This window comes from Mustela nigripes, chromosome 13, assembly GCF_022355385.1.
Source record: "Mustela nigripes isolate SB6536 chromosome 13, MUSNIG.SB6536, whole genome shotgun sequence".
Lineage (NCBI taxonomy): Eukaryota > Metazoa > Chordata > Mammalia > Carnivora > Mustelidae > Mustela > Mustela nigripes.
In genome coordinates, this window is record NC_081569.1 from 80,575,561 (window position 1) to 80,601,674 (window position 26,114).

At 36.8% G+C, this 26,114-nt stretch overlaps 1 protein-coding gene across 7 annotated transcripts in view; it reads left to right on the forward strand.

Moving 5' to 3' along the window:
• The window catches only part of NUBPL (NUBP iron-sulfur cluster assembly factor, mitochondrial), a 200,109-nt gene that overhangs the window by 136,084 nt on the left and 37,911 nt on the right, over positions 1–26,114 (forward strand). For all 7 annotated transcript variants that reach the window (XM_059371241.1, XM_059371242.1, XM_059371244.1 and 4 more), the window contains one exon: positions 11,081–11,174. In XM_059371241.1, coding sequence (XP_059227224.1) covers positions 11,081–11,174 — 94 coding nt within the window. The remainder of the gene's footprint in view (positions 1–11,080; positions 11,175–26,114) is intronic.

The window sequence follows — 26,114 nt, forward strand, 5'->3', positions numbered from 1 at the left end:
AGCCCCGCATCAGGCTCTCTGCTCGGCAGGTTAGCCTTCTTCCCTCCCTCTCTCTCTCTCTGCCTGCCTCTCTGCCTACTTGTGATCTCTCTCCCTCTGTCAGATAAATAAATAAAATCTTTTTAAAAAACGAAAAATAAAAAGCTAAAATATATTTCTGCATTTTCAAGTTAAATTTTTATAATTTAGTAGGTGCTCATTCATGTTTTTAAAAGGGGGAGTTCTTATAAATACCAATTCCCATGACAACTAAAAACAAATCAGAAGAGAAAGCATATCTGAAGTTATGTAGTATGAGTAATAAGTAAATCAGAAGTAATCCAGTCTCACATGTAGCAAAAAAAAAAAAAAAAAGTTTTTTTTTTTTTGAGATTATGTATTTATTTGAGGGAGAGCAAGAGAAAGCAGGAGAGGGTTCGAGTGGGGGGAGGGGCAGAGGGAGAGAGAGAGGAGCCCAATGACAGGGGCTCCATCCCAGGACCCATGGATCATGACCTTATCCAACGGCAGATACTTAACTGACAGCCATCCCGGTATCCTGGAAATATTTAAAAAAAATTTTTTTTTTTTTTTTTTAGTATAGTTGAGGTGCAGTGTTATGTTATTTCAGATGTACAACAAGTTTATACATTATGCTATGTTCACCACAAGTGTACTACCATCTGTCCCTATGCATCATATTATTTATTATTGCCTATATTCCTTATGCTGTGCCTTTTATTTCCATGACTTATTTATTCCATAACTGGAAGCTTGTATCTCCCACTCCCCTTGACTTATTTTGCTCAGCCCCCTACCTTCCTCTCCTCTGATAATCATTTGTTCTCTATGTTTATAGGTCTAATTCTGTTTTTTTGTTTGTTTATTCATTTGTTTTGTTTTTATTTTTTATATTTTATTTTGTTTTTGAATTCTACACACGAATGAAATCATATGGTATGTCTCATTTCACTTAGCGTAATACCCTCTAGGCCCACCCATGTTGTCTCAAATGGCAAGATCTCATTTTTTTTTAACGCAGATTTTCTGACTGCGTAATATTGCATTCCATAGCACATCTTCCTTAATCTATCACTGGATAAGAAAGATTCTTTTTTTTTTTTTTAAAGATTTTATTTATTTATTTGACAGACAGAGATCACAAGTAGGCAGAGAGTCAGGCAGAGAGAGAGAGAGGAGGAAGCAGGCTCCCCGCGGAACAGAGAGCCCAATGTGGGCTCTTCCAGAACCCTGGGATCATGACCTGAGCCAAAGGCAGAAGCTTTAACCCACTGAGCCACCCAGGCGCCCCAATAAGAAAGATTATTAAGTGACAATTTTCTTCTGTCCTTTTATTGATCCAAATTTGTATTTGAGTGTGTAGTAAGCATTGGAATGTTTTGTTGGCTGAGTATATATATTGCTATCATGAGTGTTTATAGAAAGAAGTTTTATATTATTTGGAAAGTTAGATTAGACTTCTCAACCTTTAAGGGTTTGTGATTGAATTCCTTCCTGTTCCTCACCTCAGTGACAATCCCTTCCACAACTTTTCAGGATTGTATCAATCTTGTAAATTATGACATTTTATATAGATATAACACATTAATTTCTAGATGAGCTAGGATGAGGTGTTTTAGGATGGCAGTCAGAGTAGATTGTAGTTCAGTACAAATTTAAATATAAGTTCTTTGAAAAATTCAGCTTAATTTTCTTTCTTTCTTATTTATTTATTTTAAAAGATTTTACTTATTTGTCAGACAGAGATCTCAAGTAGGCAGAGAGGCAGGCAGAGAGACAGAGAGAGGAGGAAGCAGGCTCCCTGATAAGCAGAGAGCTCGATGCGGGGCTGGATCCCAAGACCCTGAGATCATGACCTGAGCTGAAGGCAGAGGTTTAACACGCTGAGCCACCCAGGCGCCCCTCAGCTTAATTTTCTAAAGGCAATATGATCACTATAAAATTTATTCAGTATAACAAGTAACATTTAGGTTTTTCTTTTTTTTAAGATTTTATTTATTTATTTGACACAGAGAGAGAGAGAGATCATGAGTAGGCATAGAGGCAGGCAGAGGCTGATGCGGGGCTCGATCCCAGGACCCTGAGATCGTGACCCGAGCCAAAGGCAGAGGCTTTAACACACTGAGCCACCCAGGCGACCCTAGTTTTTTGTTTTTATATAAAAACAGCTTTAATTCACTATTCCATATAAAATTCCTCACAGATATTTTTCGATTGAAACAAGTAAATCATAGTCACACTTTTTTTTTTAAGTAGTTGCAAAGAAATTTAGTGTACAACACTTTATTTTACTGTAGAGAAAACTGAGGTCCAGTTTAACTGAGGTTAATTCTCTGACCCATGGTTGTATAGCTAATTAGTAACAAAGATTATTGGAATTTAGATATGCCGATTATCAAACTAAAACCCTTTTATCTGATGAGTAGGTATCTGGATTCTTTTCTGTACTCAGCTAGATTCATAGTCTAGATTTTTGCCAAACTCCTCCTTTACAGTGCTGTGCTGTTTTTATTTTTTTTTTAAACATTGTAATAATTTCTGAACCAGAATTTAAAACCCAAAAACTGCATTATAGTAGCTCACACTTAAAATACAATGGCATATGGAACTACAGTTTCTCACAGTTGGTTTCCTACTTGATATGATTTAGATCTATAAATTTTTAGAATAAAATCCGATCCAGTTTCAAAAATATTATGTTCAAAACCTGTAGATATTTAAAAAAATCTTTATTTACTTTCTCTTTTTAGTTTCTATAAGTTACTTACTTTGATTTAAACAATTACTCCACATAATTCTTTTGTATAAATGGTTGTATTATGGTTACTGATTTAAAATAAAACCAAAATTTAATAGTAGATTATCAAAAGCTAAATTATTCTTTAACAGCTCAAAGGAAATTTATAGTTAACATTTCCATAGTTACTGGACCCTTGCTCTGTAACGTAAAACACTTTTAAAGGATCGTATAAGGAAAGAATATGAACTATGACAAATCATAAAAAACAATCTCAAGTAAAAGAAACATTGTAATTAACCAGAAAAGGAAAAAAATAAAGGAAGTGAATGAATTCTTATATTTCTTACTTCTGTTATCTAAGTAAATAATTTTCTCTGGGTCTGTAGACTTCATTTTATGTATCTATTTTATTTTACACTGAAGAAGTGATATAGAAAAGTTAATATGTTCTTGTGGTAATGAGGTTTGCTAGCAGAACTCTTCAGGGGCTTGGAGAAGAGTAATGCTGAACCCCGTTCTGTGAGAGACTGGGAATATGACTTGAGTTACACAGACTAGGATTTGTATCACTGCTCCACCACTTACCAACAGCTTGACCTTGGGCAACTTTCTTAACTTCTCTAGTCCTTCGTATTTTTATCTGTAAAATAGTGATCATAATGCCTCTTTTATAATATTTTGTAATCATGTCTGTAAAAAGTGTTTGTGCCTGTCTAATAATAAGCTCTCACTAATAGTTCTTTTCCTCCTGCTCTCCTTTACTTACCTATAGACCTACTCTCCACCTCTTCCCTCTTCACTGGTCCAATTCCCCCTGATAGACTAAGGCTCTGAAGTAGGACTTCACATGGCGAGTAACTGAACTAAATAAACACAACAGGGGCAGCTATTCACATTATTCCTGGCTAGTGCCTTGGGCAGGCTGGTCTCCTGAAGCAAGTACCCCCGATTTCTATATCCTTAATAACTGGACAATGACTGTGCATTCTCTTAGTGAGGCTCCTTGCAGCTTTTATGGCAGCTATAATCCTGCTCCTTTAGGACCTTGAATTCTCCCCCAATACAGTGTTTTTTTCTTTCTTTTTCTTTTTTTTTTTTTTTTTAAGATTTTATTTATTTATTTGACAGACAGAGATCACAAGTAGGCAGAGAGACAGGCAGAGAGAGGAGGAAGCAGGCTCCCTGCTGAGCAGAGAGCCTGATTTGGGGCTCCATCCCAGGACCCTGAGATCATGACTTGAGCCGAAGGCAGAGACTTAACCCACTGAGCCACCCAGGTGCCACTACAGTGTCTTTTTCTAAGGATATTCTTTTAAAGAATATTATAGTTTTCCATGTTAAAGAAAGTACTACATGTCTAAATGTATTTTATAGACTATACCAAATTATGTTAATAAAGTGATGCATTACTCCTACTTAAAAAAAAGAAATTCTGCGGTTCCAGCCTTTGGGTATATAGGAAGAGTTTTAAATTTTTTTAATCAATGTTTTAAAAGTAAAATATCTTGATTCTCAGGTTTATAATATTTTAGGGGTTTTTTTGGGTACCAGGCCTGTCCTTCACTAACCTCTGCTTCTAGGTTATGTACATCTGTATTAGCAGTTGGCCTACAGCAGGACTCTAGAAAACTTAGAGAGATAGTTCCATAATGAACTAGAATACTCTTTCTTTTGTGGTAGTGTCATTGTTTTTATGTTGTGAGGTTTTACTGTTTTAGCTGTAGTATGGATTTACATGGGCATCTGTGGGCTGGCCTGGGAATTGGATAATCTTTTAAATACTATTTCAGAAACTAGGTACAGAGTTACCAGAGATTGACCCATATATCCACTTTTAGACAAGAAGTCGTCTTTGCTGTCTCCATGTTGTCAGGGCCAGTCTGCCCTAGACCTCTACTAGACCAACTGAAAAAACAAGAGATGATGATAAAGGGAAAAATGAAGAGTAAAGTTTCTCTTCTCTTTGCTCTCAGAACATTACTGCTGTAGCTTGGGTTGGTAGTACCTTGGAGGTATTTATTCAAGTATCTTCCTGTCTCGCCTGCCAGCACTCACACATACACCTTTACTTATAGAAAGGAACATATGTGAAAATGGATTAGAGAACTTTATCATCTAAAAGATGTGGATATATTAGGGAAAACATTTGTATCATTATAACTTGAATAATTTTTTTCTTATTTTATAATTGGGTCAGCTGTCTCATCAAAATAATCTTCATGGTTAAATTTATTATTTTTTTTTCACAATTCAGTAAGCCCATCAACTCAAGTAGAAATCTTGTGCTATTCAGATTTTATTCCTATTGTAGTATTTATATCTAAATCCACTTTTGCAGCAATTTTCTTCTTACAACCAAAATAAAATATTGTATGATTTTATGAATAGGCCATTGGATAGAGCAAAAATATGGTTCAGATTTAAAGAGAACCACTCTATGTTCTATGTTAGGTTTATTTGTATATAAAAGGTGTCTCACGTGGCAAAATTTTAATTTTAGTGACTTAAAATTGTAAAGGGCAACTTGATTCTTAGAATCACTCAGTGGATATTAATGGAAAACTGCCTAGGCATTATGGAGGAGATTGGATGTGGAGGCAGAGTCCAGAGATTAATAAAGAATAGACTCTTCCTTCAGGGATCTTACACTGAAGTTGGGGAAATAGCTATGTATAAAAAAATAAGTACCCTAGAAGTTTTAGAACTTGAAGGCCCAGTAAAAACCTGGAAGTTAGTTGAATTGAAAATCCTGGGAGCTTGGTAATTTGCCCAACAATTTGTCCATGGGCCTGAGATAAGGTTAGCTGCATCTCATGTCCTATCCTAGTAGTGGCATGGTTTCATGTCTGGGATTCCAAGCAAAGCACAATTACTGTTCTGTTTGCTATTTGGGTAATACTGTACCTAACTAGAGTTGGAGAACCAGGAAATCAGAGACAGATGGAAGAACTTAGTCATAGGGCAGATGTAACAACAGATACATGGCCAGAATCATACATAGGGACACCACCTTGAGATCTACTAATTATGAGTCAAAGTAGGCATAAGAGTCAAAACCCAACTCTACAGTAAGTAATTAAGAGCAGATTGGAAGGGAAGAGACAGTGTCTGGCCCAGTTCAACTAACTTTAAGAATTGGCCTTCTCACTTAACAGAGCGAGCGCCTTATAAATGGGCTGCCTGTTACAGCCCACTTTTAATTATTCAATCTAGATTTTTTTTTCCCATTTATCTTGCTTTTTTATTTCTCTATTTGTTCTTTAGTTACACCTTTCTCTTGCCCTTAGGAGTTTAATTCTTCTTGGCCACTACTTTTACCTCCAGCAGGCTATAGCTCTGCCTCTCTTTCTTGGCTATGATTTTCCTCCCTGATTCCACAGGGCTCAGGGTCTACCCGACTGATGTTATCTTCATCTGACTCATATTGGCCTTGCTAGCAGACCTAAGATTTCTGGGACACTTCCTCTGCTTTGGAGAAGCGTATGTTGACCCTGTGGTGCTTAAATTGTCTAATGATGATGATGGAAACTGCCACCCTCGAGGCTGACTGTGGTAAACTGCTTGAGCCAGCTAGGAAGCCAAAGATGGAATACATCTGTGGGCTCTTCCTTTTCATACTTATACCTCAACCTGCTTGCACTTAAGCTCCCATTGTCCTCTAGAGTGAGGCCTGATTGCTGCTGCTTCAGTCAGCTTCTTAACAGAAGTGCCCATGGAAGAAAGTGGACCATGTTCTTTTCCCATTCATAGCACACTCTCCATAACTAATGTCCTGAAAATGATAAATTACTTTACCCACATAGAAGATACATTTTATCTCCTCAGAAAGGAGGGAATTGCCTTTATTCCAGTTTTTTACTTACAGATTATCAAGTGTTATTTTGAATATAAATTATAAACTATTGTTTGGAGAAGGCCTGTCAGCCTAAAATGACCCCAATTGGTGCTAGTTGGGAATAGTTTCCCTTCATAAGGTTGACCCCCCTGCAAAAAAAAGAAATGAAAATAACTTAATACAGGTTTGGAAATTACTTCTGGTGGCATAACTTTCAAGTGTTGAATATTTTAATAAAGTGAAAGAGCAATTAAAGAAAGGCAATAACATAAGTGGAGGTGATGTAACAATTTACAACTGCATATGTATCTATGGGACAGATGAAAAAACGATGTTCTAATGTTGTTTAAATGGCTTTGGACAAAGGCTCAGTGACTCCATTATATTTGGATATTAAAATCCCATTATCTCAAACCCTTTAGAGGTTATATGTTATTGTATAAGGGAGACATCTTGCACAGATGTCTGACCATTGATATTGTTGACCATTGGTATTGTTTTTGATCCTCCCATTATGCTGTTTGCGTTCCCCTTCAGATTATTTTTTAAAGAGTTTATTTATTTATTTATTTTAGAGAGAGTGTGTGTATATAAGTACCAACAAATGGAGAAGCAGTGCAGAAGGGAGAGGGTGGAGAAAGAATCTCAGGCAGACTTATTGCTGAGCCCCATGTGGAACTCAATCCCATGACCCTACGATCATGACCTGAGCCAAAACCAAGTTTCAGAAGCCTAACTGACTGAGCCCCTGAGGCACCTTCCACTTCAGATTTGATGCACATGTTTGACTCCCTACCACATTGCTGAATTCTCTGCTGTAGTGCCACCTCTTTACCTGCATGGCATCTCTGAGCTTGGTAACTCTGCTTATAGACTGATTAACTCTGTATTGATGGAATCCTTTTAGTCTGGAGCCTGAGAGGGTTTTACCAGAGGTGAGGTTGCCATGAGGCTAATGAAGTTTAAACTCCAGATTCCATGCTCACATAGGTTCCTGTGGGATGCTGGGAGTGTAGAATGTTCCAGGTGGAGAGAGGAAGCAGGTTGCAGTCAGGAAGCATTTCTATGTAATCATTTATGTTATTCAAGAGATCTCAGAGAAAGGAACTTGAATCTCTAAAGCTTCAGCATTTTAGGGTGATTTCTTGTCACGTTCTAAATAAGTATTTATTTTTATACCTAAATTTGCCTTCATAATTTTGTATTCTTTTTTTTTTTTTTAAGATTTTATTTATTTATTTGACAGAGAAAAAGCCAGAGAGAGAGAACACAAGCAGGGGGAGTGGGAGAGGGGGAAGCAGGCTTCCCACTGAGCAGGGAGTCTGATGCAGGGCTTGATCCCAGGACCCTGGGATCATGACCTGAGCCGAAGGCAGAGGCTTAATGATTGAGCCACCCAGGTGCTATAATTTTGTATTCTTATTCATAGAAGGGATTACACAAATTGTATATGCTTCAGGTCATACAGAATCTCAGTGGGATCCACCACTGGTTTTTACTAAATGAGGTACCTGGGTATTTTGCTATTACTTACTTACCTGCATTTAGTAACACACAACTTACAAGAATAAACAAACACTAAGTAGAATCTAAAGAATACCCAAATCACTCTAAAACCAATGCTTTGCTTACTCTTTTAGAAGAGAACTGGAACTTGCTGGCAGCCGGTATATTGTAGTGTTAGTACTAGTAACTGCTGTAGGACAGGAATTCATATACTGACTTTAATTCAAGTCTGCATGCCTTTGTGGAATGCCTTCTGTGTGTGATCAGGGTGCTGGGCCAGAATCATTTTTTCGTTTAAATGCAATTTAAGAGTCATCTGAAATTGTCTTAACAGTGACGTATTTTTAGTTCCTTGGAACCCTAATAGCAGTTCTCCTTAAAGAAATAAGAAATTGGAGCCAGTGTGATAAATATGATTAAATGCCAGGGAACAACAATGATAAATTGTTAGCACCAGTCATTTGATGTTCTCTGAAGCGAAGAGGCTCGTCAGTCTGCCAGTGCCAAGAGTTTCAGTGTAGAGGATATAAAATGAAGAGTATCCTTAATCTTTTTTATAGATAGTTTCATAGATGATGGCCCTGGGTAAGTTTGGGGTAACTATTTTTCAAACCAAGGAGCCCTAAATTGAAAATGAGCTGCTTTGTATTCATCATTTCATCATTGTTTTAAAATATGTCATTCAATCAGTTATCAAATACTTGTGTCTGAAAAATATCATAAAATTCCTAAAAGACAAGTTAATAAATAATGATAAATGTTTTGAAGAAAAACAAAGTCAGAGAAGGAGAGAGATTGATAGTTGGGGGTGGAGGTGCTGTTTTAGAAATGCTATACTGACCTCCTAACTATTCCCTGAATTTGCAAAGCAGACCCTCACTGGTTAGAACCTTTTTTCCACTTGCTATTGCTTCTGCCTGGAAAGCTTTGTTTCTTTTAGTCAACTGCTTTAGTTATTTTCTGACTTCATTCACTTTAAAGTAATACCTTAGACCACCATTCTATTATTTTTCCCTACTGTGTAAGTGTATCTTTACCATTTGACTTTGGGAATCAAAGAGATTAAAAGAAAATTCTTGGGGTACCTGGGTGGTTTAGTTCATTAAGCATCTGCTTTCGGCTCAGGTCATGATCTCAGGGTCCTGGGATGGATCCCCATGTCATGGGTTCCCTGCTCAGCAGGGAGTCTGCTTGTCCCTCTACCCCACCCCCCACTAGTGTTCTTGCACGCTTTTTCTCTTTCAAATAAATAAAGAAAATCTTTTTTTTTAAAGAGCAGTTCTTTGATAAATCCTTTGCTTTCTGAATTCTTACTACTTGCTTTCAGAAATTCAGATATTAAAGACATTTTTAACTTATCTCTTTCTATTTAATCTATATATCTGAATTAAGAACGAAGCAATTTTTTATAGTAAAGGAATTTACTTTCTTCATAGCACTTTGTACCTTTAGATTTGTCTTTCTGTTTGTCTGCCTGACTCCCTCACTCATTCCACAGTGGCAATGGGAAGGCTGGGACTTTGTTTTTGTCTGCTGCTCTATCCCCATCACCTGGAACAGTGCCTGGTTCCTAATTAATTCTCAATAAATATGTGTTGAATATATGTGTTAATAGATGAATGAACCATTGCTCTCTAGCTATGTTGATCTTCTTTCACTTGCTTACATTTACTAACCTCTTTCCTTTGCAGAGGTTATTTCATTATATGCTTGATATCTGTCTCCTTCTATATGATAAATTCTGTGCAGTTAGAGACCATGGAGCCATTTAGTTATTAGTACCTAACTCAATGCCTAATATGTAGTAGGTACTGAAATGTTCTATGGGTGAATGATTGAATGAATGAATGATAAGGAGAAGTACCTAGTAGGAATACTGTATCTAATCTAATGGAAGTTAAGGGAAGTGACTTTCAAGCTGGGATCTGAAGAGTGAGGATCAATTAGCAGGTGAAGAAGACCAGGCAGTGTTCTGGAGCTTCAGCTCAGATTTTATCCTGAAGGCAGTAGAAGAATTTTAAACAAAAAAGTGGCAGTATAAGACTTGCATTTTAGATGGACCATTTTTCAGCAGTGTTAGGAACAGGCTGGGTGGACAGTGTCAAAGTGGAGAGTCTGGTTGGGAAGCTTTGGTGATACATGGTTGTGTTCTCTATTGGGTTCTTGGCAATGGGGAAAGAGATAAGTAGATACACTTGAGAGATTTTCAGAAGGTAGAATAAGTGACTGGGGCTAGTAAGAGAAAGGGCAGAGTTAAATATGATTCCAAGCTTCCACCTTTGGCAAATGAGAAGAACATAGGGCTATTCACTGAGACTGTTTACTCAGAGGGAGTAGCCATCTAAGGAGAAAAGAGTCTGAGGAACCCTTAAGACCTATCTAATCTGAGGCTGAGCCTTAAGAACTTGGTAATATAGCCGAATTTTCTAGGTAAAGATACCTAGAAAGGTGCCTGGAAGGAAATAATCAAAATGTTAATAGTATTGGAAGTCTAGTTATATTTCTAAGTTTTGGTTATCATTATTAGTTTTATGAAGGAAAAAGTTCATTAACAGTTATATTAGGATCTTCCATAGGAAATGTTGTACCACAAAATCCAAGGACACAAAGCTAAGGCCTTCCTAGGCAATTCCCAATGAAAATAAAGTAATGGTCCTGAATAGAAGCCCACTGTGGAATGGGTTTACCTTTAGTGTGTGGTGTGTGTGTGTGTGTGTGTGTGTGTGTGTGTGTGTGTGTGTATGTGTGTGTTGAGGGTAGGGTAAGAGAGGAGTGGTCATTGGGAAATTTAGCCTTTTCATTCAGAGAAGGTCTTCTGGAGCCGGGAAGTGTCTCTTATTTATTCATTTATCTTTAACCTTCAATGTAGTCCCTGATAGTAATGGTTTAAGTGAAAACTATTATTATAGATATTGTTATTAATACATTTATTTTTGTTAATATCACTATTCACTGTAATTGTTATACAGTGATATTATTTGTTTCATCTTGGTTTTTAGGTAGATTGGGGCCAACTCAACTATTTAGTTGTTGACATGCCACCAGGAACTGGAGATGTGCAGTTATCAGTCACACAGAATATTCCCATTTCAGGTAATCTTAAACCTTAAAGTAATTTGTTGCTGTCTTTATTGTTTTGCTATTGCTATATAGAAAAACAAACTTTATGACAGAAAAACATTTTTGTCTTCAAAAATAGTTATTCATAAATTTTTATTTAGAGATCAGATTCATAAATTAAATTTTTCAAAATTTTACCAGAATGAGTGTGTTTACAAAAACATAAAGACATTTTGAAAAGGTGGTGATATAAATCTGTGTTCTAGAAAAACAATAACACTTAAATGTTGCTTGGGTAGAACATGACTGGCTCACAGCTGTCCTGCAGTGACAGCATAGTGCCTGCTCCATGGCAGGCACTCAGTAAATATTGAGTAAATACTGAATATGAGTAAATATTAGGGAAGTTTGGCTTTTTGGTAAATACAAGCATGGGAAAATTTTATATTCAGCTAATTATTTAATGTTAACCTTAAGAGAGCAATAGACATATTAGCTTTACATCAACTACCCAATTTTTCATTATGGTAGTAGATATCTTTTCCGTGATACAAAATTTAATTCAATAGTTAACTTTTATGTTGAATCTGTTTCCAAGGATTTTCCTAAATTCCAGTGGAGAAATAATTGTAAATCTCCCTTATATATAAAGACTTTGGGAAAATAATGGAAGTTTAAAATGTCATTACAAATCAAATATCTATTGGTAATAAATAACCAAGAAATATTACTGACAATCATCAAAAGGTTTAGAATCTAGATTTTTGATAAGTTATATACATTGATTGGAAATATCAATACAGCATCATCAAAATGAATTTTTTTTGACCACTGCCTCAAAGGGCAGTAACATGAATATTTTTGATATTTAAATACATTTATTACCTTACCTGAGGCTGAGACTTTTTCTTTGGTGAAGCAAGCTAGAAAATAATGAAATGAGAGTAAATTGAAATAACACAAAAGTAGTTGAATACATCTTTTTTGTAATCAGTGTACTAGATAATCTTTTTTTTTTCCAGTATTTTGGGACTTGTATATTTTTGAATCCTAAGAATATTCACTAAATGTTTATTGAATAAAATGTGCTCCAGACACCTTGAAATGCCTGTTGCAGATTTCCAGAATACTTACAATATTATGTGGATAATACATTGATATAATTGGGCTAAATTATTGTCTGTTCCCTAAATAGTGACTTGGTACATTGAAAAAATTTAATTTACTTCACACAGATAAACTGATAGCCCCAAGCAATTTACCTTTGTTTACTCAAATAACAACTCCTGCATTTGGACAGGATTTAAGATTATGTCACCCTATTTTTATTTGTGCTTATACTCTAAAATCAACAGTGTGTGGATTGAGGTTAAGATTTGTTTCTTATATACTAAAATTTAACCAATAATATTTCTTTATTCCTTTCTGTTGATGAAGAGTCTGCCCTGTAACAAATAGGTCATTAATATCATCTGATAATAAAAAGCAGGTTTTTTTGTTGTTGTAGTGGTGGTAAAATTTAGCAGTTCAGTAGTATTGAGTACATTCGTATTGTTGTGCAGCCATCACCACCATCCAACTCCAGAACTTTCTCATCTTCCCAAACTGAAATTCTATATTTGTTAAACAATAACTCTTCATTTCCTCTTCTCACTAAACCCAGATAACCACTATTCTTTCAGAAACAATATTTTTTATGTTAAGATGAGGAAATGATGGGGCACCTAGGTGGCTCAGTGGGTTAAAGCCTCTACCAGGTTCTGGGATCAAGCCCCTCTTCAGGCTCTGTGCTCAGCAGGGAGCCTGCTTCCCCTTCTTTCTCTGCCTGCCTCTCTGCCTACTTGTGATCTCTCTCTCTCTGTCAAATAAATAAATAAATAAATAACATCTTTAAAAAAAAAAAAAAGATGAGGAAATGATGAATTAGGAAAATATATTTTAGATAGATAAACTTTATATATCCAGTTTGACTTTATGCTTTATTAATACAATTTTAAATCAACAAATGTTTATCTGTATAAAGATAGATGCTAAGCACTGTAGAAGATCCAAGGATAATTAAAACCACAAATATTTTCCCTAGATCAGAGTTCCATACCTTTTTTGATACTCAGAACTTTTTTGAGGTAGATTAATACATGGGTTCTCTCCAGGAAGATGTATTTGTATCTACAGAAACACTGTTTTAATGTGTTTTTTCAGGAGGTCCACAGTTCTTAGGTTAGAAACCCCGGCTATAGACTGTAGAACAAGGGGAAGGGCAGGGGGAACAAATGGCTGCTAAGAAAAGAACTACCATTCAGTGTGAAAAGTGCTAAATGAGAAATCTAAACCCCATGATACCAGGTCTCTCAAAGGACAAAGAGATGGATATGAGAGAATTGTAAAACACTTGATGGAGATGAGCTTTAAAGAATAAATATGAGGGGTGCCTGGGTGGTTCAGTTTGTTAAGCATCTGCCTCTTGATTTCAGCTCAGGTCATGAACTCACGGAGGCTACTGAAGACTCTCTCTTCTCTCTCCCTCTGCCCCATCCCTGCATGTTCTCTCCTGGTCTCTGAAAAAAAAAGAATAAATATGATACATTGTAGGGCATTCAAGATAGCACCATACCTTGTTTGCTTTGCTTTTTCTCACCCCAAGGGATAGAAATCAGAAAATGAAACTGAAGGTGTTTATAATTCTGTGATAGAAACACATGTTTTACTTCCCATTTAAAAAAAAAGTCTGATCCATTAAAAAAAAAATAGATCCAGGTCCTAAAGATGCTTTTGAAAATTCATAAACTTAGTGATTTCTGGACTATGGAAGTAAAATTATTATTTATCAGTATTTTCTAAATTTTCTTTAATGAGTATATTTTTATTTTTAATTTAAAAAAGTAAATATAGGGATGCCTGGGTGGCTCAGATGGTTAAGTGTCTGCCCTCAGCTCAGGCCATGATCCCGGGGTCCTGGGATCGAGTCACGCATCAGGCTCTCCCTGCTCAGCGGGGAGCCTGCTTCCCTCCTCCCCCTCTTCTTCTTCCCCTGCTTGTGCTCTTTCTCTCTCTCAAATAAATAAATAAATAAAATCTAAAAAAAAAAAAAAAGTAAATATAAAGCACTAATTCTTTAAGGACAGATTTCTGTATAAATTGGTACCATGATAATTGCCCATTATCAATAAACTGCCATTTAAGGACAGTCTCTCATATATTAATTTTTATATTTAATTATCACAGGTATTATCCTTATTTTCTTAAATCTTTGAAGATTTAAGCAACTTTCCCAAGGTCACACAGTTACTGTAGTCCATAGCTAAGGTTCATATCAATTCTGATTCAGTTTAAATATCATGCTCTCAACCTCTACATAAAACTCTTCTAATACAAAGCCCAACAACATTTGACTCACTCATTTTCTGAGTTTAGTTCTATTCCATTCAAACCCATTAGGTTGACATTATTCTAATGTAGGTGATCTCTGATAAAAATAAATTTGTGCACCCAAGTATGTTAAGTATCCAACCAGCAGTCTGTGTTAGTGTTTACTATATTCAGTTTTGTTTCTGTTTTTATTCCTGAGAGATTACTTTGGGCTTCTTTAACTCATATATTCCAGGGAAGGTCTAGAGATCATTTAGAAGCAGTCTCCTTTGACCTTTAGGAGCAGAGCCCCAAATGATTCTTGAAAAGACCAGTATCATCTTTGGGCTGATCATACTGGTCTTGGACAGTTGGCTACTTTCCAGGTGCACTGTCTCTCAGTATAGGATTGCAGCTATCACTGTTAGTACGTTCATACTCTGGGTCATTATGTCAATATTAAAATTAACAGCTATGAAAAGACTGGATTTTTTATACTGAACATCTGTTAATTTTATACTTACAAACAAAAATCCAACAATAAAAGTATCCTACCAAATGATGTGTGGGGGGTTGGCGGCAGGGGGAGATACATGTGTTTGTGTGTGTGTGTATGCGTGTGTGTGTGTGTGTGTGTGTGTTAAAGGCTTAGTTCCTGAGGTTTGGTTTTATTCAGGCCATTGTCATTTCATAGTTAATATATCTGAGGAAATAAAAATTGAGCTGTCTCCCAGGAAGGGTACCAACCAAGGAGTTGCTGAACTGGGTTGAATCATGGGTTTCATCAACTTGTATCATCTGAAACAGCCTATCAGATTCATATCGTCTTTCTAAGCCTGAATGAATTATCTCTTCTCTAATTATGAACCTAACTTTCCTTTCCTCTTATCATTGACTTTAGAACCCTTTTAAGATACTCTGTATTCTACCTTTTCTTATGTCTCATATCCTGTAAACCATATAAGCTTTTTAGACTCCCATTTGAGCATCCTCTGTGATCTAACTTCCCGTTCCATCCTCCTAAACTCCTTCACATAACCTGGGAGTCCCCTCCCCAAACCCTTAAGTACTCACTGCCACCTCCATCCTCCGTTTATTTCCCAAAGTTTCTGTCTTTATATATATCTGACCCTCTAATCAGTGGGTACCCAAATCCTACATGCCCTTTATTTCAAATTTCTACTTCCTGTTATCTTCCTCAAATCCCTACTTGGGAATCATTTCTCCCTCTTTGGAATTCACATAACATTTCATTTAGACTGCTCTTATAGCACTTCTAATGTTCTCCATTTATAGCCTGCAAAACTGTGTTTTCTTCAGAATGTTACTTCCTGGAGGGCTAAGGATTTGTTTAATTCATCCTTGTATTTCACACAGTGCCAAACCACATGCCTTCCACTCAGTAAATGTTGAATCAGTGAATGAGTGTTTTATCTATATGTCTGTATTATCTGCTCAACTGGGAGGTAAACTACTTCAATCTAGAACTTTTTCCTATTCACCATAGTATTTCTTAGAGTACTTTGGACAGTGGCTTATGCAATTAATATTGATTGAATAAATAACAAAGATAGTTGACTAGTTATCACTGTTTATATAAACAGATTTGTGCCTCCTTATCTTTCTTACCATCCGACTCGCTCAGTCCTGTGATTTCCTCCACCCCAACTGGTTTTATCCAGGTGTTTTTTCTGTACAAGTTTAAAAACATGCGTTTTATTTCACTCTCCCTTTGAGAGAAAAATATTTTCATTTTAGGGATTTACTTATGCTGTCCTTTTTCCTATTCTTTATATAATGTCCTTGTGGCTTGAATGGTACCTTTTAGTATTAACTTTGTTTTGGTGTCTGGGAAATAATGTGCATGCGGACACTTGCTCTTTGGTTACATACAGGCTCTGTACCAAATTAATAGGGAGAATCGTTAGCGTTGCAGGGATGCTTAGCAAGGTGCTAACTGCCTCTCTGACTTTTTATCCTTACCTTTGGAATACCTGTCTACCCCACAGATTTATAAGGGTCAAATAAGATAATGTAAAAGCTCCACCTAAATGTATTACATTTTTTTAGAAACTACTTTGAGTTTTTTGGTGGGGATGGTGGTGAGATGTTGTCATTTAGAAAGAGCCTTTATATCAACTTTGCATGTCTCCATGCCATGTTGAGAATGAAATGAAATGTTTTATATTTGTAAAGGGACATCCTTTTGGAAAATTTATGGAGGCAGACCTGTATAAGCAAGAAGATCCTTTTACTGAATGCTAATTAGCAACTCTTTGTATGCATTCCATTTTTTTGTTCCATCGAATGGATAACAAGCTCATTATAAGAAGAAACTTAAAAAAAAAAATCCTTGTGTTTAAAGTGTTGTGTACCAACAACAGTAATAAATATGTTGATAGCAGTATTCGTGGCTAATGATTTAAATTTAAGCATACATGGGCTATTGAATCATTACATGCTACAAATACCTAGAAGTTATAGTGCTTACCAGAAGGAAAAGAGACAGAATAAAGGATGGGAGATAACCAGATATAGTCTTTGGATTTGTTCTTGTTGAACTCGCCAAGGCACAAAGGCAGAGTTGTTAGTGCTGGTTTTATTTTTCTTACTCTCCCTCCTCCCCGCTTTTTTTCCAAGTGATTAAGTTTGCTGGGTTTTTGCTTGTTGTTTGTTTAGCATTTAAATTACTTGTTGCCATATACTGAGTGGGGTAATTTCAGGGCTGACTTCTGGGTTTTTTAAGACATAGTGATGAGCTCCTGGGAATTTTCTTTTTTTTTTTTTTTTAATTTTTTAAATTATGTTAGTCTTCATACAGTACATCATTAGTTTTTGATGTAGTGTTCCATGATTAATTGTTTGCATGTAACAGCCAGTGCTCCATGCAATATAGCCTCCTTAATACCCATCACCAGGCTAACCCATCCACCCCACCCTCCAAACCCTGTTTGTTTCTTGAAGTCCATAGTCTGTCATGGTTCCTCTCCCCCTCTGATTTTCCCTCCTTCACTTTTCCCTTCCTTCTCCTAATGTCCTCCATGCTATTCCTTATGTTCCACAAATAAGTGAAACCGTATGATAATTGACTTTCTCTGCTTGGCTTATTTCACTTAGCATAATCTCCTCTAGTCCCATCCACAGTGATGCAAAAGCTAGGTATTCGTCCTTTCTGATAGCTGAGTAATATTCCATTGAATATACACATCTTCTTCTTCTTCTTCTTTTTTTTTTAATACACATTTTCTTTATCCATTCATCTGTTGAAGGGCATGTGTGCTCTTTCCACAGTTTGCCTACCGTGGCCATTCCTGCTATGAATGTTAGGGTGCATATGGGCCTTCTTTTTATGACATCTGTATCTTTGGGATAAATACCCGGTAGTGCAATTGCCAGGTCATAGTGTAGTTCTATTTTTAATTTTTTGAGGAACCTCCACACTGTTTTCCAAAGTGCCTGTAACCAGCTTGCATTCCCACCAACAGTGTAAGAGTGTTCCCCTTTCTCCACAGCCTCTACAATATTTGTTGTTTCTTGGCTTGTTAATTTTTGCCATTCTGACTAGTGTAAGGTGGTATCTCAGTGTGGTTTTGATATGAATTTCCTGGTAGCTAATGATGATGAACATTTTGCATGTGTCTGTTAGCCATTTGTATGTATCTTGAATACCAGCCCTTAATCTGTGGTGTCATTTGCAAATATCTTCTCCCATTCTGTGAGTTGTTGCTTTGTTTTGTTGATTGTTTCCTTTGCTGTGCAGAAGCTTTTTATCTTGATGAAGTCCCAAATATTCATTTTCACTTTTGTTTCCCTTGCCTTTGGAGATATGTCTTGAAAGAAGTTGCTGTGGCTGATGTCAAAGAGGTTACTGCTTCTCTTCTCCTCTAGAATTTTGATGGACTCCTGTCTCACGTTGAGGTCTTTCATCCATTTTGAGTTTATCTTTGTGTATGGTGTAAGAGAATGGTCTAGTTTCATTCTTCTGTATATAGCTGTCCAATTTTCCCAGCACCGATTATTGAAGAGACTTTTCCATTGGATATTTTTTCCTGCTTTGCCAAAGATTATTTGACCATAGACTTGAGGATTCATATCTGGGCTCTCTATTCTGTTCCATTGGTCCATGTGTCTGTTTTTGTGCCAGTACCATGCTGTCTTGGTGATCATGGCTTTGTAGAATAGCTTGAAGTCAGGCAACGTGATGCCCCCAGCTATGTTTTTCTTTTTCAACATTTCTTTGGTAATTTGGGGTCTTTTCTGGTTCCATACAAATTTTAGAATTTTTTGTTCCAGCACTTTGAAAAATCCCGATGGTATTGATCAGGATGGCGTAGATTGCTCTGGGCAGCATAGACATTTTAACAATGTTTATTCTTCTAATCCATGAGCATGGAATGTTTTTTCCATCTTTTTGTGTCATCTTCAATTTATTTCACAAGTGTTCTATGGTTCCTAGAGTATAGATTGTTTACTTCTTTGGCTAGGTTTATTCCAAGGTATCTTCTGGTTTTTGGTGCTATTGCAAACAAAATTGATTCTTTAATTTCTCTTTCTACAGTTTCATTGTTAGTATATAAGAAAGCAGCTGATTTTTGTGCATTGATTTTGTATACTGCCATATTACTGAATTGCTCTATGACTTCTAATAATTTGGGGGTGGAATCTTTTGGGTTTTCCACATAAATTATCATATCATTTGTGAAGAGAGAGAGTTTGACTTCTTCTTTGCAATTTGAATACCTTTTATTTCCTTTTGTTGTCTGATTGCTGTTTCTAAGACTTCTGGTACTATGTTGAACTATAGTGGTGAGAGCGGGCATCCTTGTCATGTTCCTGATCTTAAGGGAAAGGCTCTCAGCTTTTCCCCATTGAGAGTGATATTTGCTGTGGGTTTTTCATAGATGGATTTTATGAAATTGAGGAATGTTCTCTCTATCCTTATACTCTGAAGAGTTCAAGAAAGAATGCTGTATTTTCTCAAATGCTTTTTCTGCATCAATTGAGAGAATCATGTGGTTCTTCTCTCTTCTCTTATTAATTTGTTCTATCACACTGATTGATTTGTGAAAGTAGAACCATCTTTGCATCCCATGGATAAATCCCACCTGGTCATGGTGGATAATCCTTTTAACGTACTGTTGGATCCTATTAGCTAGGATCTTGTTTAGAATTTTGGCATCCATATTCATCAGGGATATTGGTCTAAAATTTTCCTTTTTTGTTAGGGTCTTTACCTGGTTTGGGGATCAAGGTAATGCTGGCCTCAGAGAAAGAATCCGGAAGTTCTCCTTCTGTTTCTATTTTTTGAAACAGCTTCAGGAGAATAGGTTTTATTTCTTCTTTGAATGTTAAGTAGAATTCCCCTGGGAGTCCATCAGGTCCTGGACTCTTGTGTTTTGGGAGGTGTTTGGTCACTGCTTCAATCTGATTACTGGTTTTTGGTCTGTTCAGGTTGTCAGTTTCTTCCTTGTTCAGTCTTGGAAATTTATAGGTTTCCAGGAATGCATCCATTTCTTCCAGATTGCTTAACTTATTGGCATATAGGTGTTAATAATAATTTCTGATAATTGTTTCTATTTCCTTGGTGTTAGTTGGGACCTTTCCTCTTTCATTCATAATTTTATTAATTTGGGCCTTTTCACTTTTCTTTTGGGTAAGTCTGGCCAGTGGTTCATCTATTTTATTAATTCTTTCAAAGAACCAGCTTCTAGTTTAATTGATGCATTCTACTGTATTTCTGGTTTCCTAATTCATTGATCTCTGCTGTAATCTTAATTATTTCCCTTCTTGTGCATGAGTTAGGCTTAATATGTTGTTGATTCTCCCATTCTTTAAGGTGTAAAGATAGTTTGTGTATTCAGGACTTTTCTTTTTCTTTTTTGAGGGAGGCTTGGATGGCTATGTATTTCTCCCTTAGGACCACCTTTGCCATATCCCATAGGTTTTGAACCAATGTGCTTTTGTTTTCATTGGTTTCCATGAATTATTTAAGTTCTTCTTTGATTTCCTGGTTGATCCAAATACTCTTGAGTAAGATGGTCTTTAGCTTCCATGTGTTTGAATTTCTTCGAAACTTTTTCTTGTGATTGAGTTCCAGTTTCAAAGCATTGTAGTCTGAAAATATTCAGGGAATTATCTCAGTCTTTTCTTACCAGTTGAGACCTGATTTGTGACCCAGTGTATGGTCTATTCTGGAGAAAATTCCATGTGCACTCAAGAAGAATGAGTATTCTGTTGCTTTAGGGTGGAATGTTCTGTATATATCTATGAGGTCTACCTGGTCCAGTGTGTCATTCAAAGCTCTCATTTTTTTGTTGATTTTCTGCTTAGATAATCTGTTGCTGAGAGTGGAGTGTTAAGGTCTCCTGCAATTACCATATTATTATCAACGTGTCTCTTTATTTTCATGAACCAGTTGGTTTATGTAGTTGGTTTATATAGTTGGCTGGGGCATAGATATTTACAATTGTCATATCTTGTTGGATGGACCGTTTAAGAATGATATAGTATCCTTCTGTATCTCTGACTACAGTCTTTAGCTTAAAATCTGATTTGTCTGACATGAGAATTGCTACCCCAGCTTTCTTTTGTGGTCGGTTGGGCATGAAAGATGGTTCTCGGGGGCACCTGGGTGGCTCAGTCGATTAGCATCTGCCTTCAACTCCAGTCATGATTGCAGGGTCCTGGGATGGAGCACCACACCAAGCTCTCTGCTCTAGCAGGAAGCTTGCTTCTCTAAGAGTTTTAATATTACATGCTAGGATGTTGGTTTATTCTCCTTGATCTTGGGAGGTGTTCTTTCTGCCTCTGGATATGAATGGTTGTTTTGTTCCCCAGATTAGGGAAGCTCTCAGCTAGGATGTGCTCAGATATATCTTCTAGTTCTCTCTCTCTCTCTCTCTCCCCACTCAGGGATCCCAATAATTCTGACATTGGAACATTTCATGGCATCATTTATTTCTCTAATTCTGTTTTCATGAATTCTAAGCTGTTTGTTCAGGTCTCCTCTTGACCCTTCTTTTCTTTCAGTTTGTTTCTAGATCACTAATTCGTTCTTCTGCTTCATTTACCACTAGCTGTTAGAGTGTCTAGATTTGATTCGATCTCATTGATATAATTTTTATGTCCTGCCAGATCAGCTCTCACTTCTGCTTTTAGAGAATCTATGTTGCCATTAATGATTTTCTCCATTATAGCTGTTGTCTACATAACTATTACCCTGAAGTCTGTTTCTGACATCTTGCTTATTCCATATCTGTTAGTTCTGTAGCAGAAGTCACAGTCTCTGAACTTTTCCTGTGTTGGGGGTTCCTCCTCTTAGTCATTCTGTTGAGGAGTAGTTGAGGGAATGTACAGAGTCCAAATTATTGCCTACAACCCAAGCAAGATGGCACCTGTTTTATAAGGGACCTTAGGGTTGCTGGCCTCTTGATCTTTCAGCCTGTCTTCTGGGGCAGGGACCTGCTGTGCTCTTGCTCAGACAATGCTGTTTAGGCAGAGTTGCCCTGCCCCCTGTTGGGGGATGGGCTTAGTGAAAACCATTTTTGGAGGGCTTTTCTTCTCTGGGGTCTTTATCTGGTAGCTTTCTGCATCTCTTCCAGGAGTCAGAGCAGAAGTGACAGTATCTCAGAACAGAGAGATTGGAGTCTGTTCTCTAGTGATCTCTCCAGGCCATACTGCTTCTGTTTTTCATCTGTGCTGCTAAAAGCTGCAGCATCCTGGGTTGTGTGCCCCATAGCAGCCCTCCCAGCCCTTGCTTCCAGGTCCAGGGACGTCTCTCCCCTTTATGCTTCTAAATTTGCTGCTCCTAATTTGCACATGCGCCCTGTAGCTCCAGATTTCAGTCTGGGGGTTGCCCTAACGTCCTTTCCCTATGGCTACCTACCCTACCTACCTGTCTGTGCCCAGTCCCCAGCACAGGAGGCTTTAGCACGCCTATGGCCCAGGATCCAGAGGCTCCCTTTCCCTTCCATTTATCTTCCAGTAGAAGATTGGAATCATGGCTTTCTGCTTCATGCCTCGAAACCAACTGGTGATAATTTGTTGGTATAGATCTTGATATATCTTCTTACATCTCAGGCTGATATTGTGGTTGTTCAGAGTGGTCTGGTAGATATCTAGCTCTGGAAATAGGGTCCCCTACTCCTCCACTGTCTGGCCCCCCTCTCCCTTGAGTACCTTCCTGGGAATTTTCAGACCTTTATCTGCTCTTCCATAGTAGAAGAGGATTAATATTTCTTTGATGAACATTATAAGTACCTTGAATATTTGGAAAATATTTGCATGTAGTGATACTTGAATTCTAAAAGATGTTACCTAATTTTTTTCTTTCTTCCTTTGCTTGAACTGAGGTCCTCTTCATGACTATATAAAGACTATCTGAATTTGATTTTAACTCTTGAAATTAAGTGAAAAGTTGATGCTTCACATTTTTATGTGAAGCATATTTTCTTATTCAAGACACTGGAGAGTTTTAGTAAGTTATTTGTATTCAGATGCTATATTAATCAGGGTCTGGGCAGGAAACAGATGACATACCTTAAAAGGAATAACAGAATGAAGTTAATGAAGGGACTGGTAATAGAGGTGTAGGCAGCATTAAGGAAACCAGCAAGAGAGGATGAAGTACCCAGAGACTAGTGACAAGAAGTCATTACTGTCCCCTCTGCCTAATGGGGCCAAGGGATGAACTGTGTCAGTAGAACCTAGAGGCTGCTTGAGCCATGGAAGAGGGTCCGCCTCTTGGAAGTGTGGCCACAGAGGAACTAAGCCATGGCCAGAACTGCTGCAAGGCAGCGAATGAGTGGTGTATGAGGTAGGTAATAATACTTCAGCCTCTTTTTCCTCTCAGTCTCATATCCTGCAGGTGCCTCCTACTGGCAGATTCCCCATTGGAAGCCAAAAGGTAAGAAAACTCAGGTGGTACAGTCCACAGAGGTCAGCTACCCAGACACTGGTCAGGACAGAGAGGGGTAAAGAATGAAGCAGAACTTGGTGGGGGGAAGGAGATGAAGTGCAACAAGTGGAAAATAACTAAAACAGCTTCTCTTCTTCTTCTGGTCCTCATTATAATTGTGAATTAGTGGCTTGCAGTAGATGAAATACAAAGCAAAGATTTGTGGATAATACAGATACCAGTAATAAAGTCAAAGTCGTGAAAATCCATACGATCACAAGGCAAAATTGTACTGTCATCAGGTTTATGAACAGACTATTTATTTGTAGATAAGCAGTGACATAAGTATATTCTGTATAGTGGGGAGTAATGTATAAAAGAATTTATTTTGATAGGATAGAGTTATGAAAAGAAGTTGCCCTTTATTAAGTAAAAATTGATGTAGGAGTGAAATTTTTGGAAACTTATAATAGAATGGACAAAGATTGAACACTGGAGAGGGGAGCCATCATGGTCCCTTCTTTGTTCTCTTTTTCTTTCAGGGAGGGGCAGAAGTGAAACAGAAAACAGCCAGATAGTTCTAGTGTGGGTCCTGCTTTGATTTTTTTTTTCCTAGAGAGGGAGTTACTGTATATGGCAGAGTAGTCAGCTAGATAATATGCTGAATGTCCATGGGCTCAAGAGAAGCTGCTCTAGCAAACTGGTGTTTACATTACAAAAATGAGGTATTGACCTTTCTTTCATGACCCTTTCTGTCTGGCCCCTGTGGTCAGAAGGAAAGCCAGAAGCCTTTCTGCCTGTCATTCATTTAAATGAGATGAGGTAGGAATTTTAAATTAAGGCACCTTAATATTTCAGTCATTGTTTAAAATGAAAGGCATTTATTGCTTGTGAAAGGCATTGGGCTTATTGCTACAGTAACCGATTCATTCATCAGAGATACATGAGAAAAAGCTGTACAAGTCCACACTAGAGTTTTTGCCTCCACCAGTAGTTTGGCCTAATCAGTGATCTCTTTTCAGGTAACACTCTTTGATTACTAATTTGGACAGTTGTTTTGATAACATGAAAACCTGTTGGGTTTGGGAGGATCAGAAGCTTATTGTTACTATTGTTGTGTAAGTGAATTACCTTAGGCCATCACTTGAAATAGTTTCCTTGTTATTTGGTATTTACTCTCTCAGAGCAAAAGGAGCACAGTGGTTTCACTTAGGTAATCTAAATGAAATATTTTTAATTTTTTCTTGTATAGCTATTTCTTTTCCTTATTAGAATTGTTTTCAAATTTAAAAGAGTAATTCTGGGGCGCCTGGGTGGCTCAGTGGGTTAAGCCGCTGCCTTCGGCTCAGGTCATGATCTCAGGGTCCTGGGATCGAGTCCCGCATCGGGCTCTCTGCTCAGCAGGGAGCCTGCTTCCCTCTCTCTCTCTCTCTCTCTCTTTCTCTCTCTCTCTCGCTGCCTGCATCTCCATCTACTTGTGATTTCTCTCTGTCAAATAAATAAATAAATAAATCTTTAAAAAAAAAAATAAAAAATAAAAGAGTAATTCTTTTAAGATCCAGTCCTGATCTTTTGAAAAACTATTAAACTGAAAGAAAAATGTTTGGCTATTTTGGATTTTAGTGCTTTGCTTCCCTTACATTTAATATAAACAATATAAAATTACATTTTATAATGACCTCAAACTGTAAAGCTAGAAACATGCTGATACTTCAAAAGTAGAAAACTTAGGTCATAGCTGTTCCTATTCAAAGATATTAAATCTTCATTTATGTTTTCAATTTGCAGAATGGAACTTTGAAGGAGACAGTCAATTTTGGACTTCTTCCATGTGTACTGTATTTCCATGCAAATATTGGGCAGAGTTAAAATGAATGGATATTTGTCAAGAGTTACATGATAAAGGAGAGAATTATTGTTTTATTTGTCAAATTATAAGAATTCTTTTCAAAATAAATATGTCCTTTTGTTACACAAATTGTAGCCAGGTGTTAAAGAATAGAAACTATTCCAGGGTTTTATTGTTTAGGGGATTTCTGGTATTCAGTCTGGAACTTCAGTCTTTGTTACATTAGGAATCAAATTATAAAATTAAATATGATGTCATTGGTTAATGAACAACAGTATTTTCAATCTAAATTTTAAAGAAATAAGCTTTTTGGGGCTTTATATTTACATTAACATATTTTATAGGTGGAAGTTATAACATATCACTTAATAGTTCAAAGAAATAGTCTGAGAATTAACAAATTCTGAACTATGACATGGAAAGATCCAGGATTTTAAAATTTTCCTCAAATGATTCTTATATAATTGGTTTTCAGAATCACTTTGTCTTGACCAACCTATCTGACATTTGAATTCCTGAATCATTTAGCTTGTGTTTGGTTGGGAAGCTTCTGAGGTAGTTCATTCAGTTTCATTGTTTAAGAATTTCTGGGTACTTCCTTCATGATATATAACTTACAGCTAAAATTCCTTAATGTTTTAAAGTTCAATGAATAGTATAATGGCCGATGGTTAGTCAGGGTCATATTAAAAGCTACTTTTAAATTCATTAACTATTTGTATATAGAAAAAATACAAGTTCTACAATCCATCATTTAAAAGTTTTTGCGCTTGATCATACATTTTAGAAATTTGATTAGAATCTGAAGCTTAGCTCTGAAGATTGTTTTTACGTTCAAGTATGATGGTATTTGGAAATGGAACAAAGCTTTTCCATATTA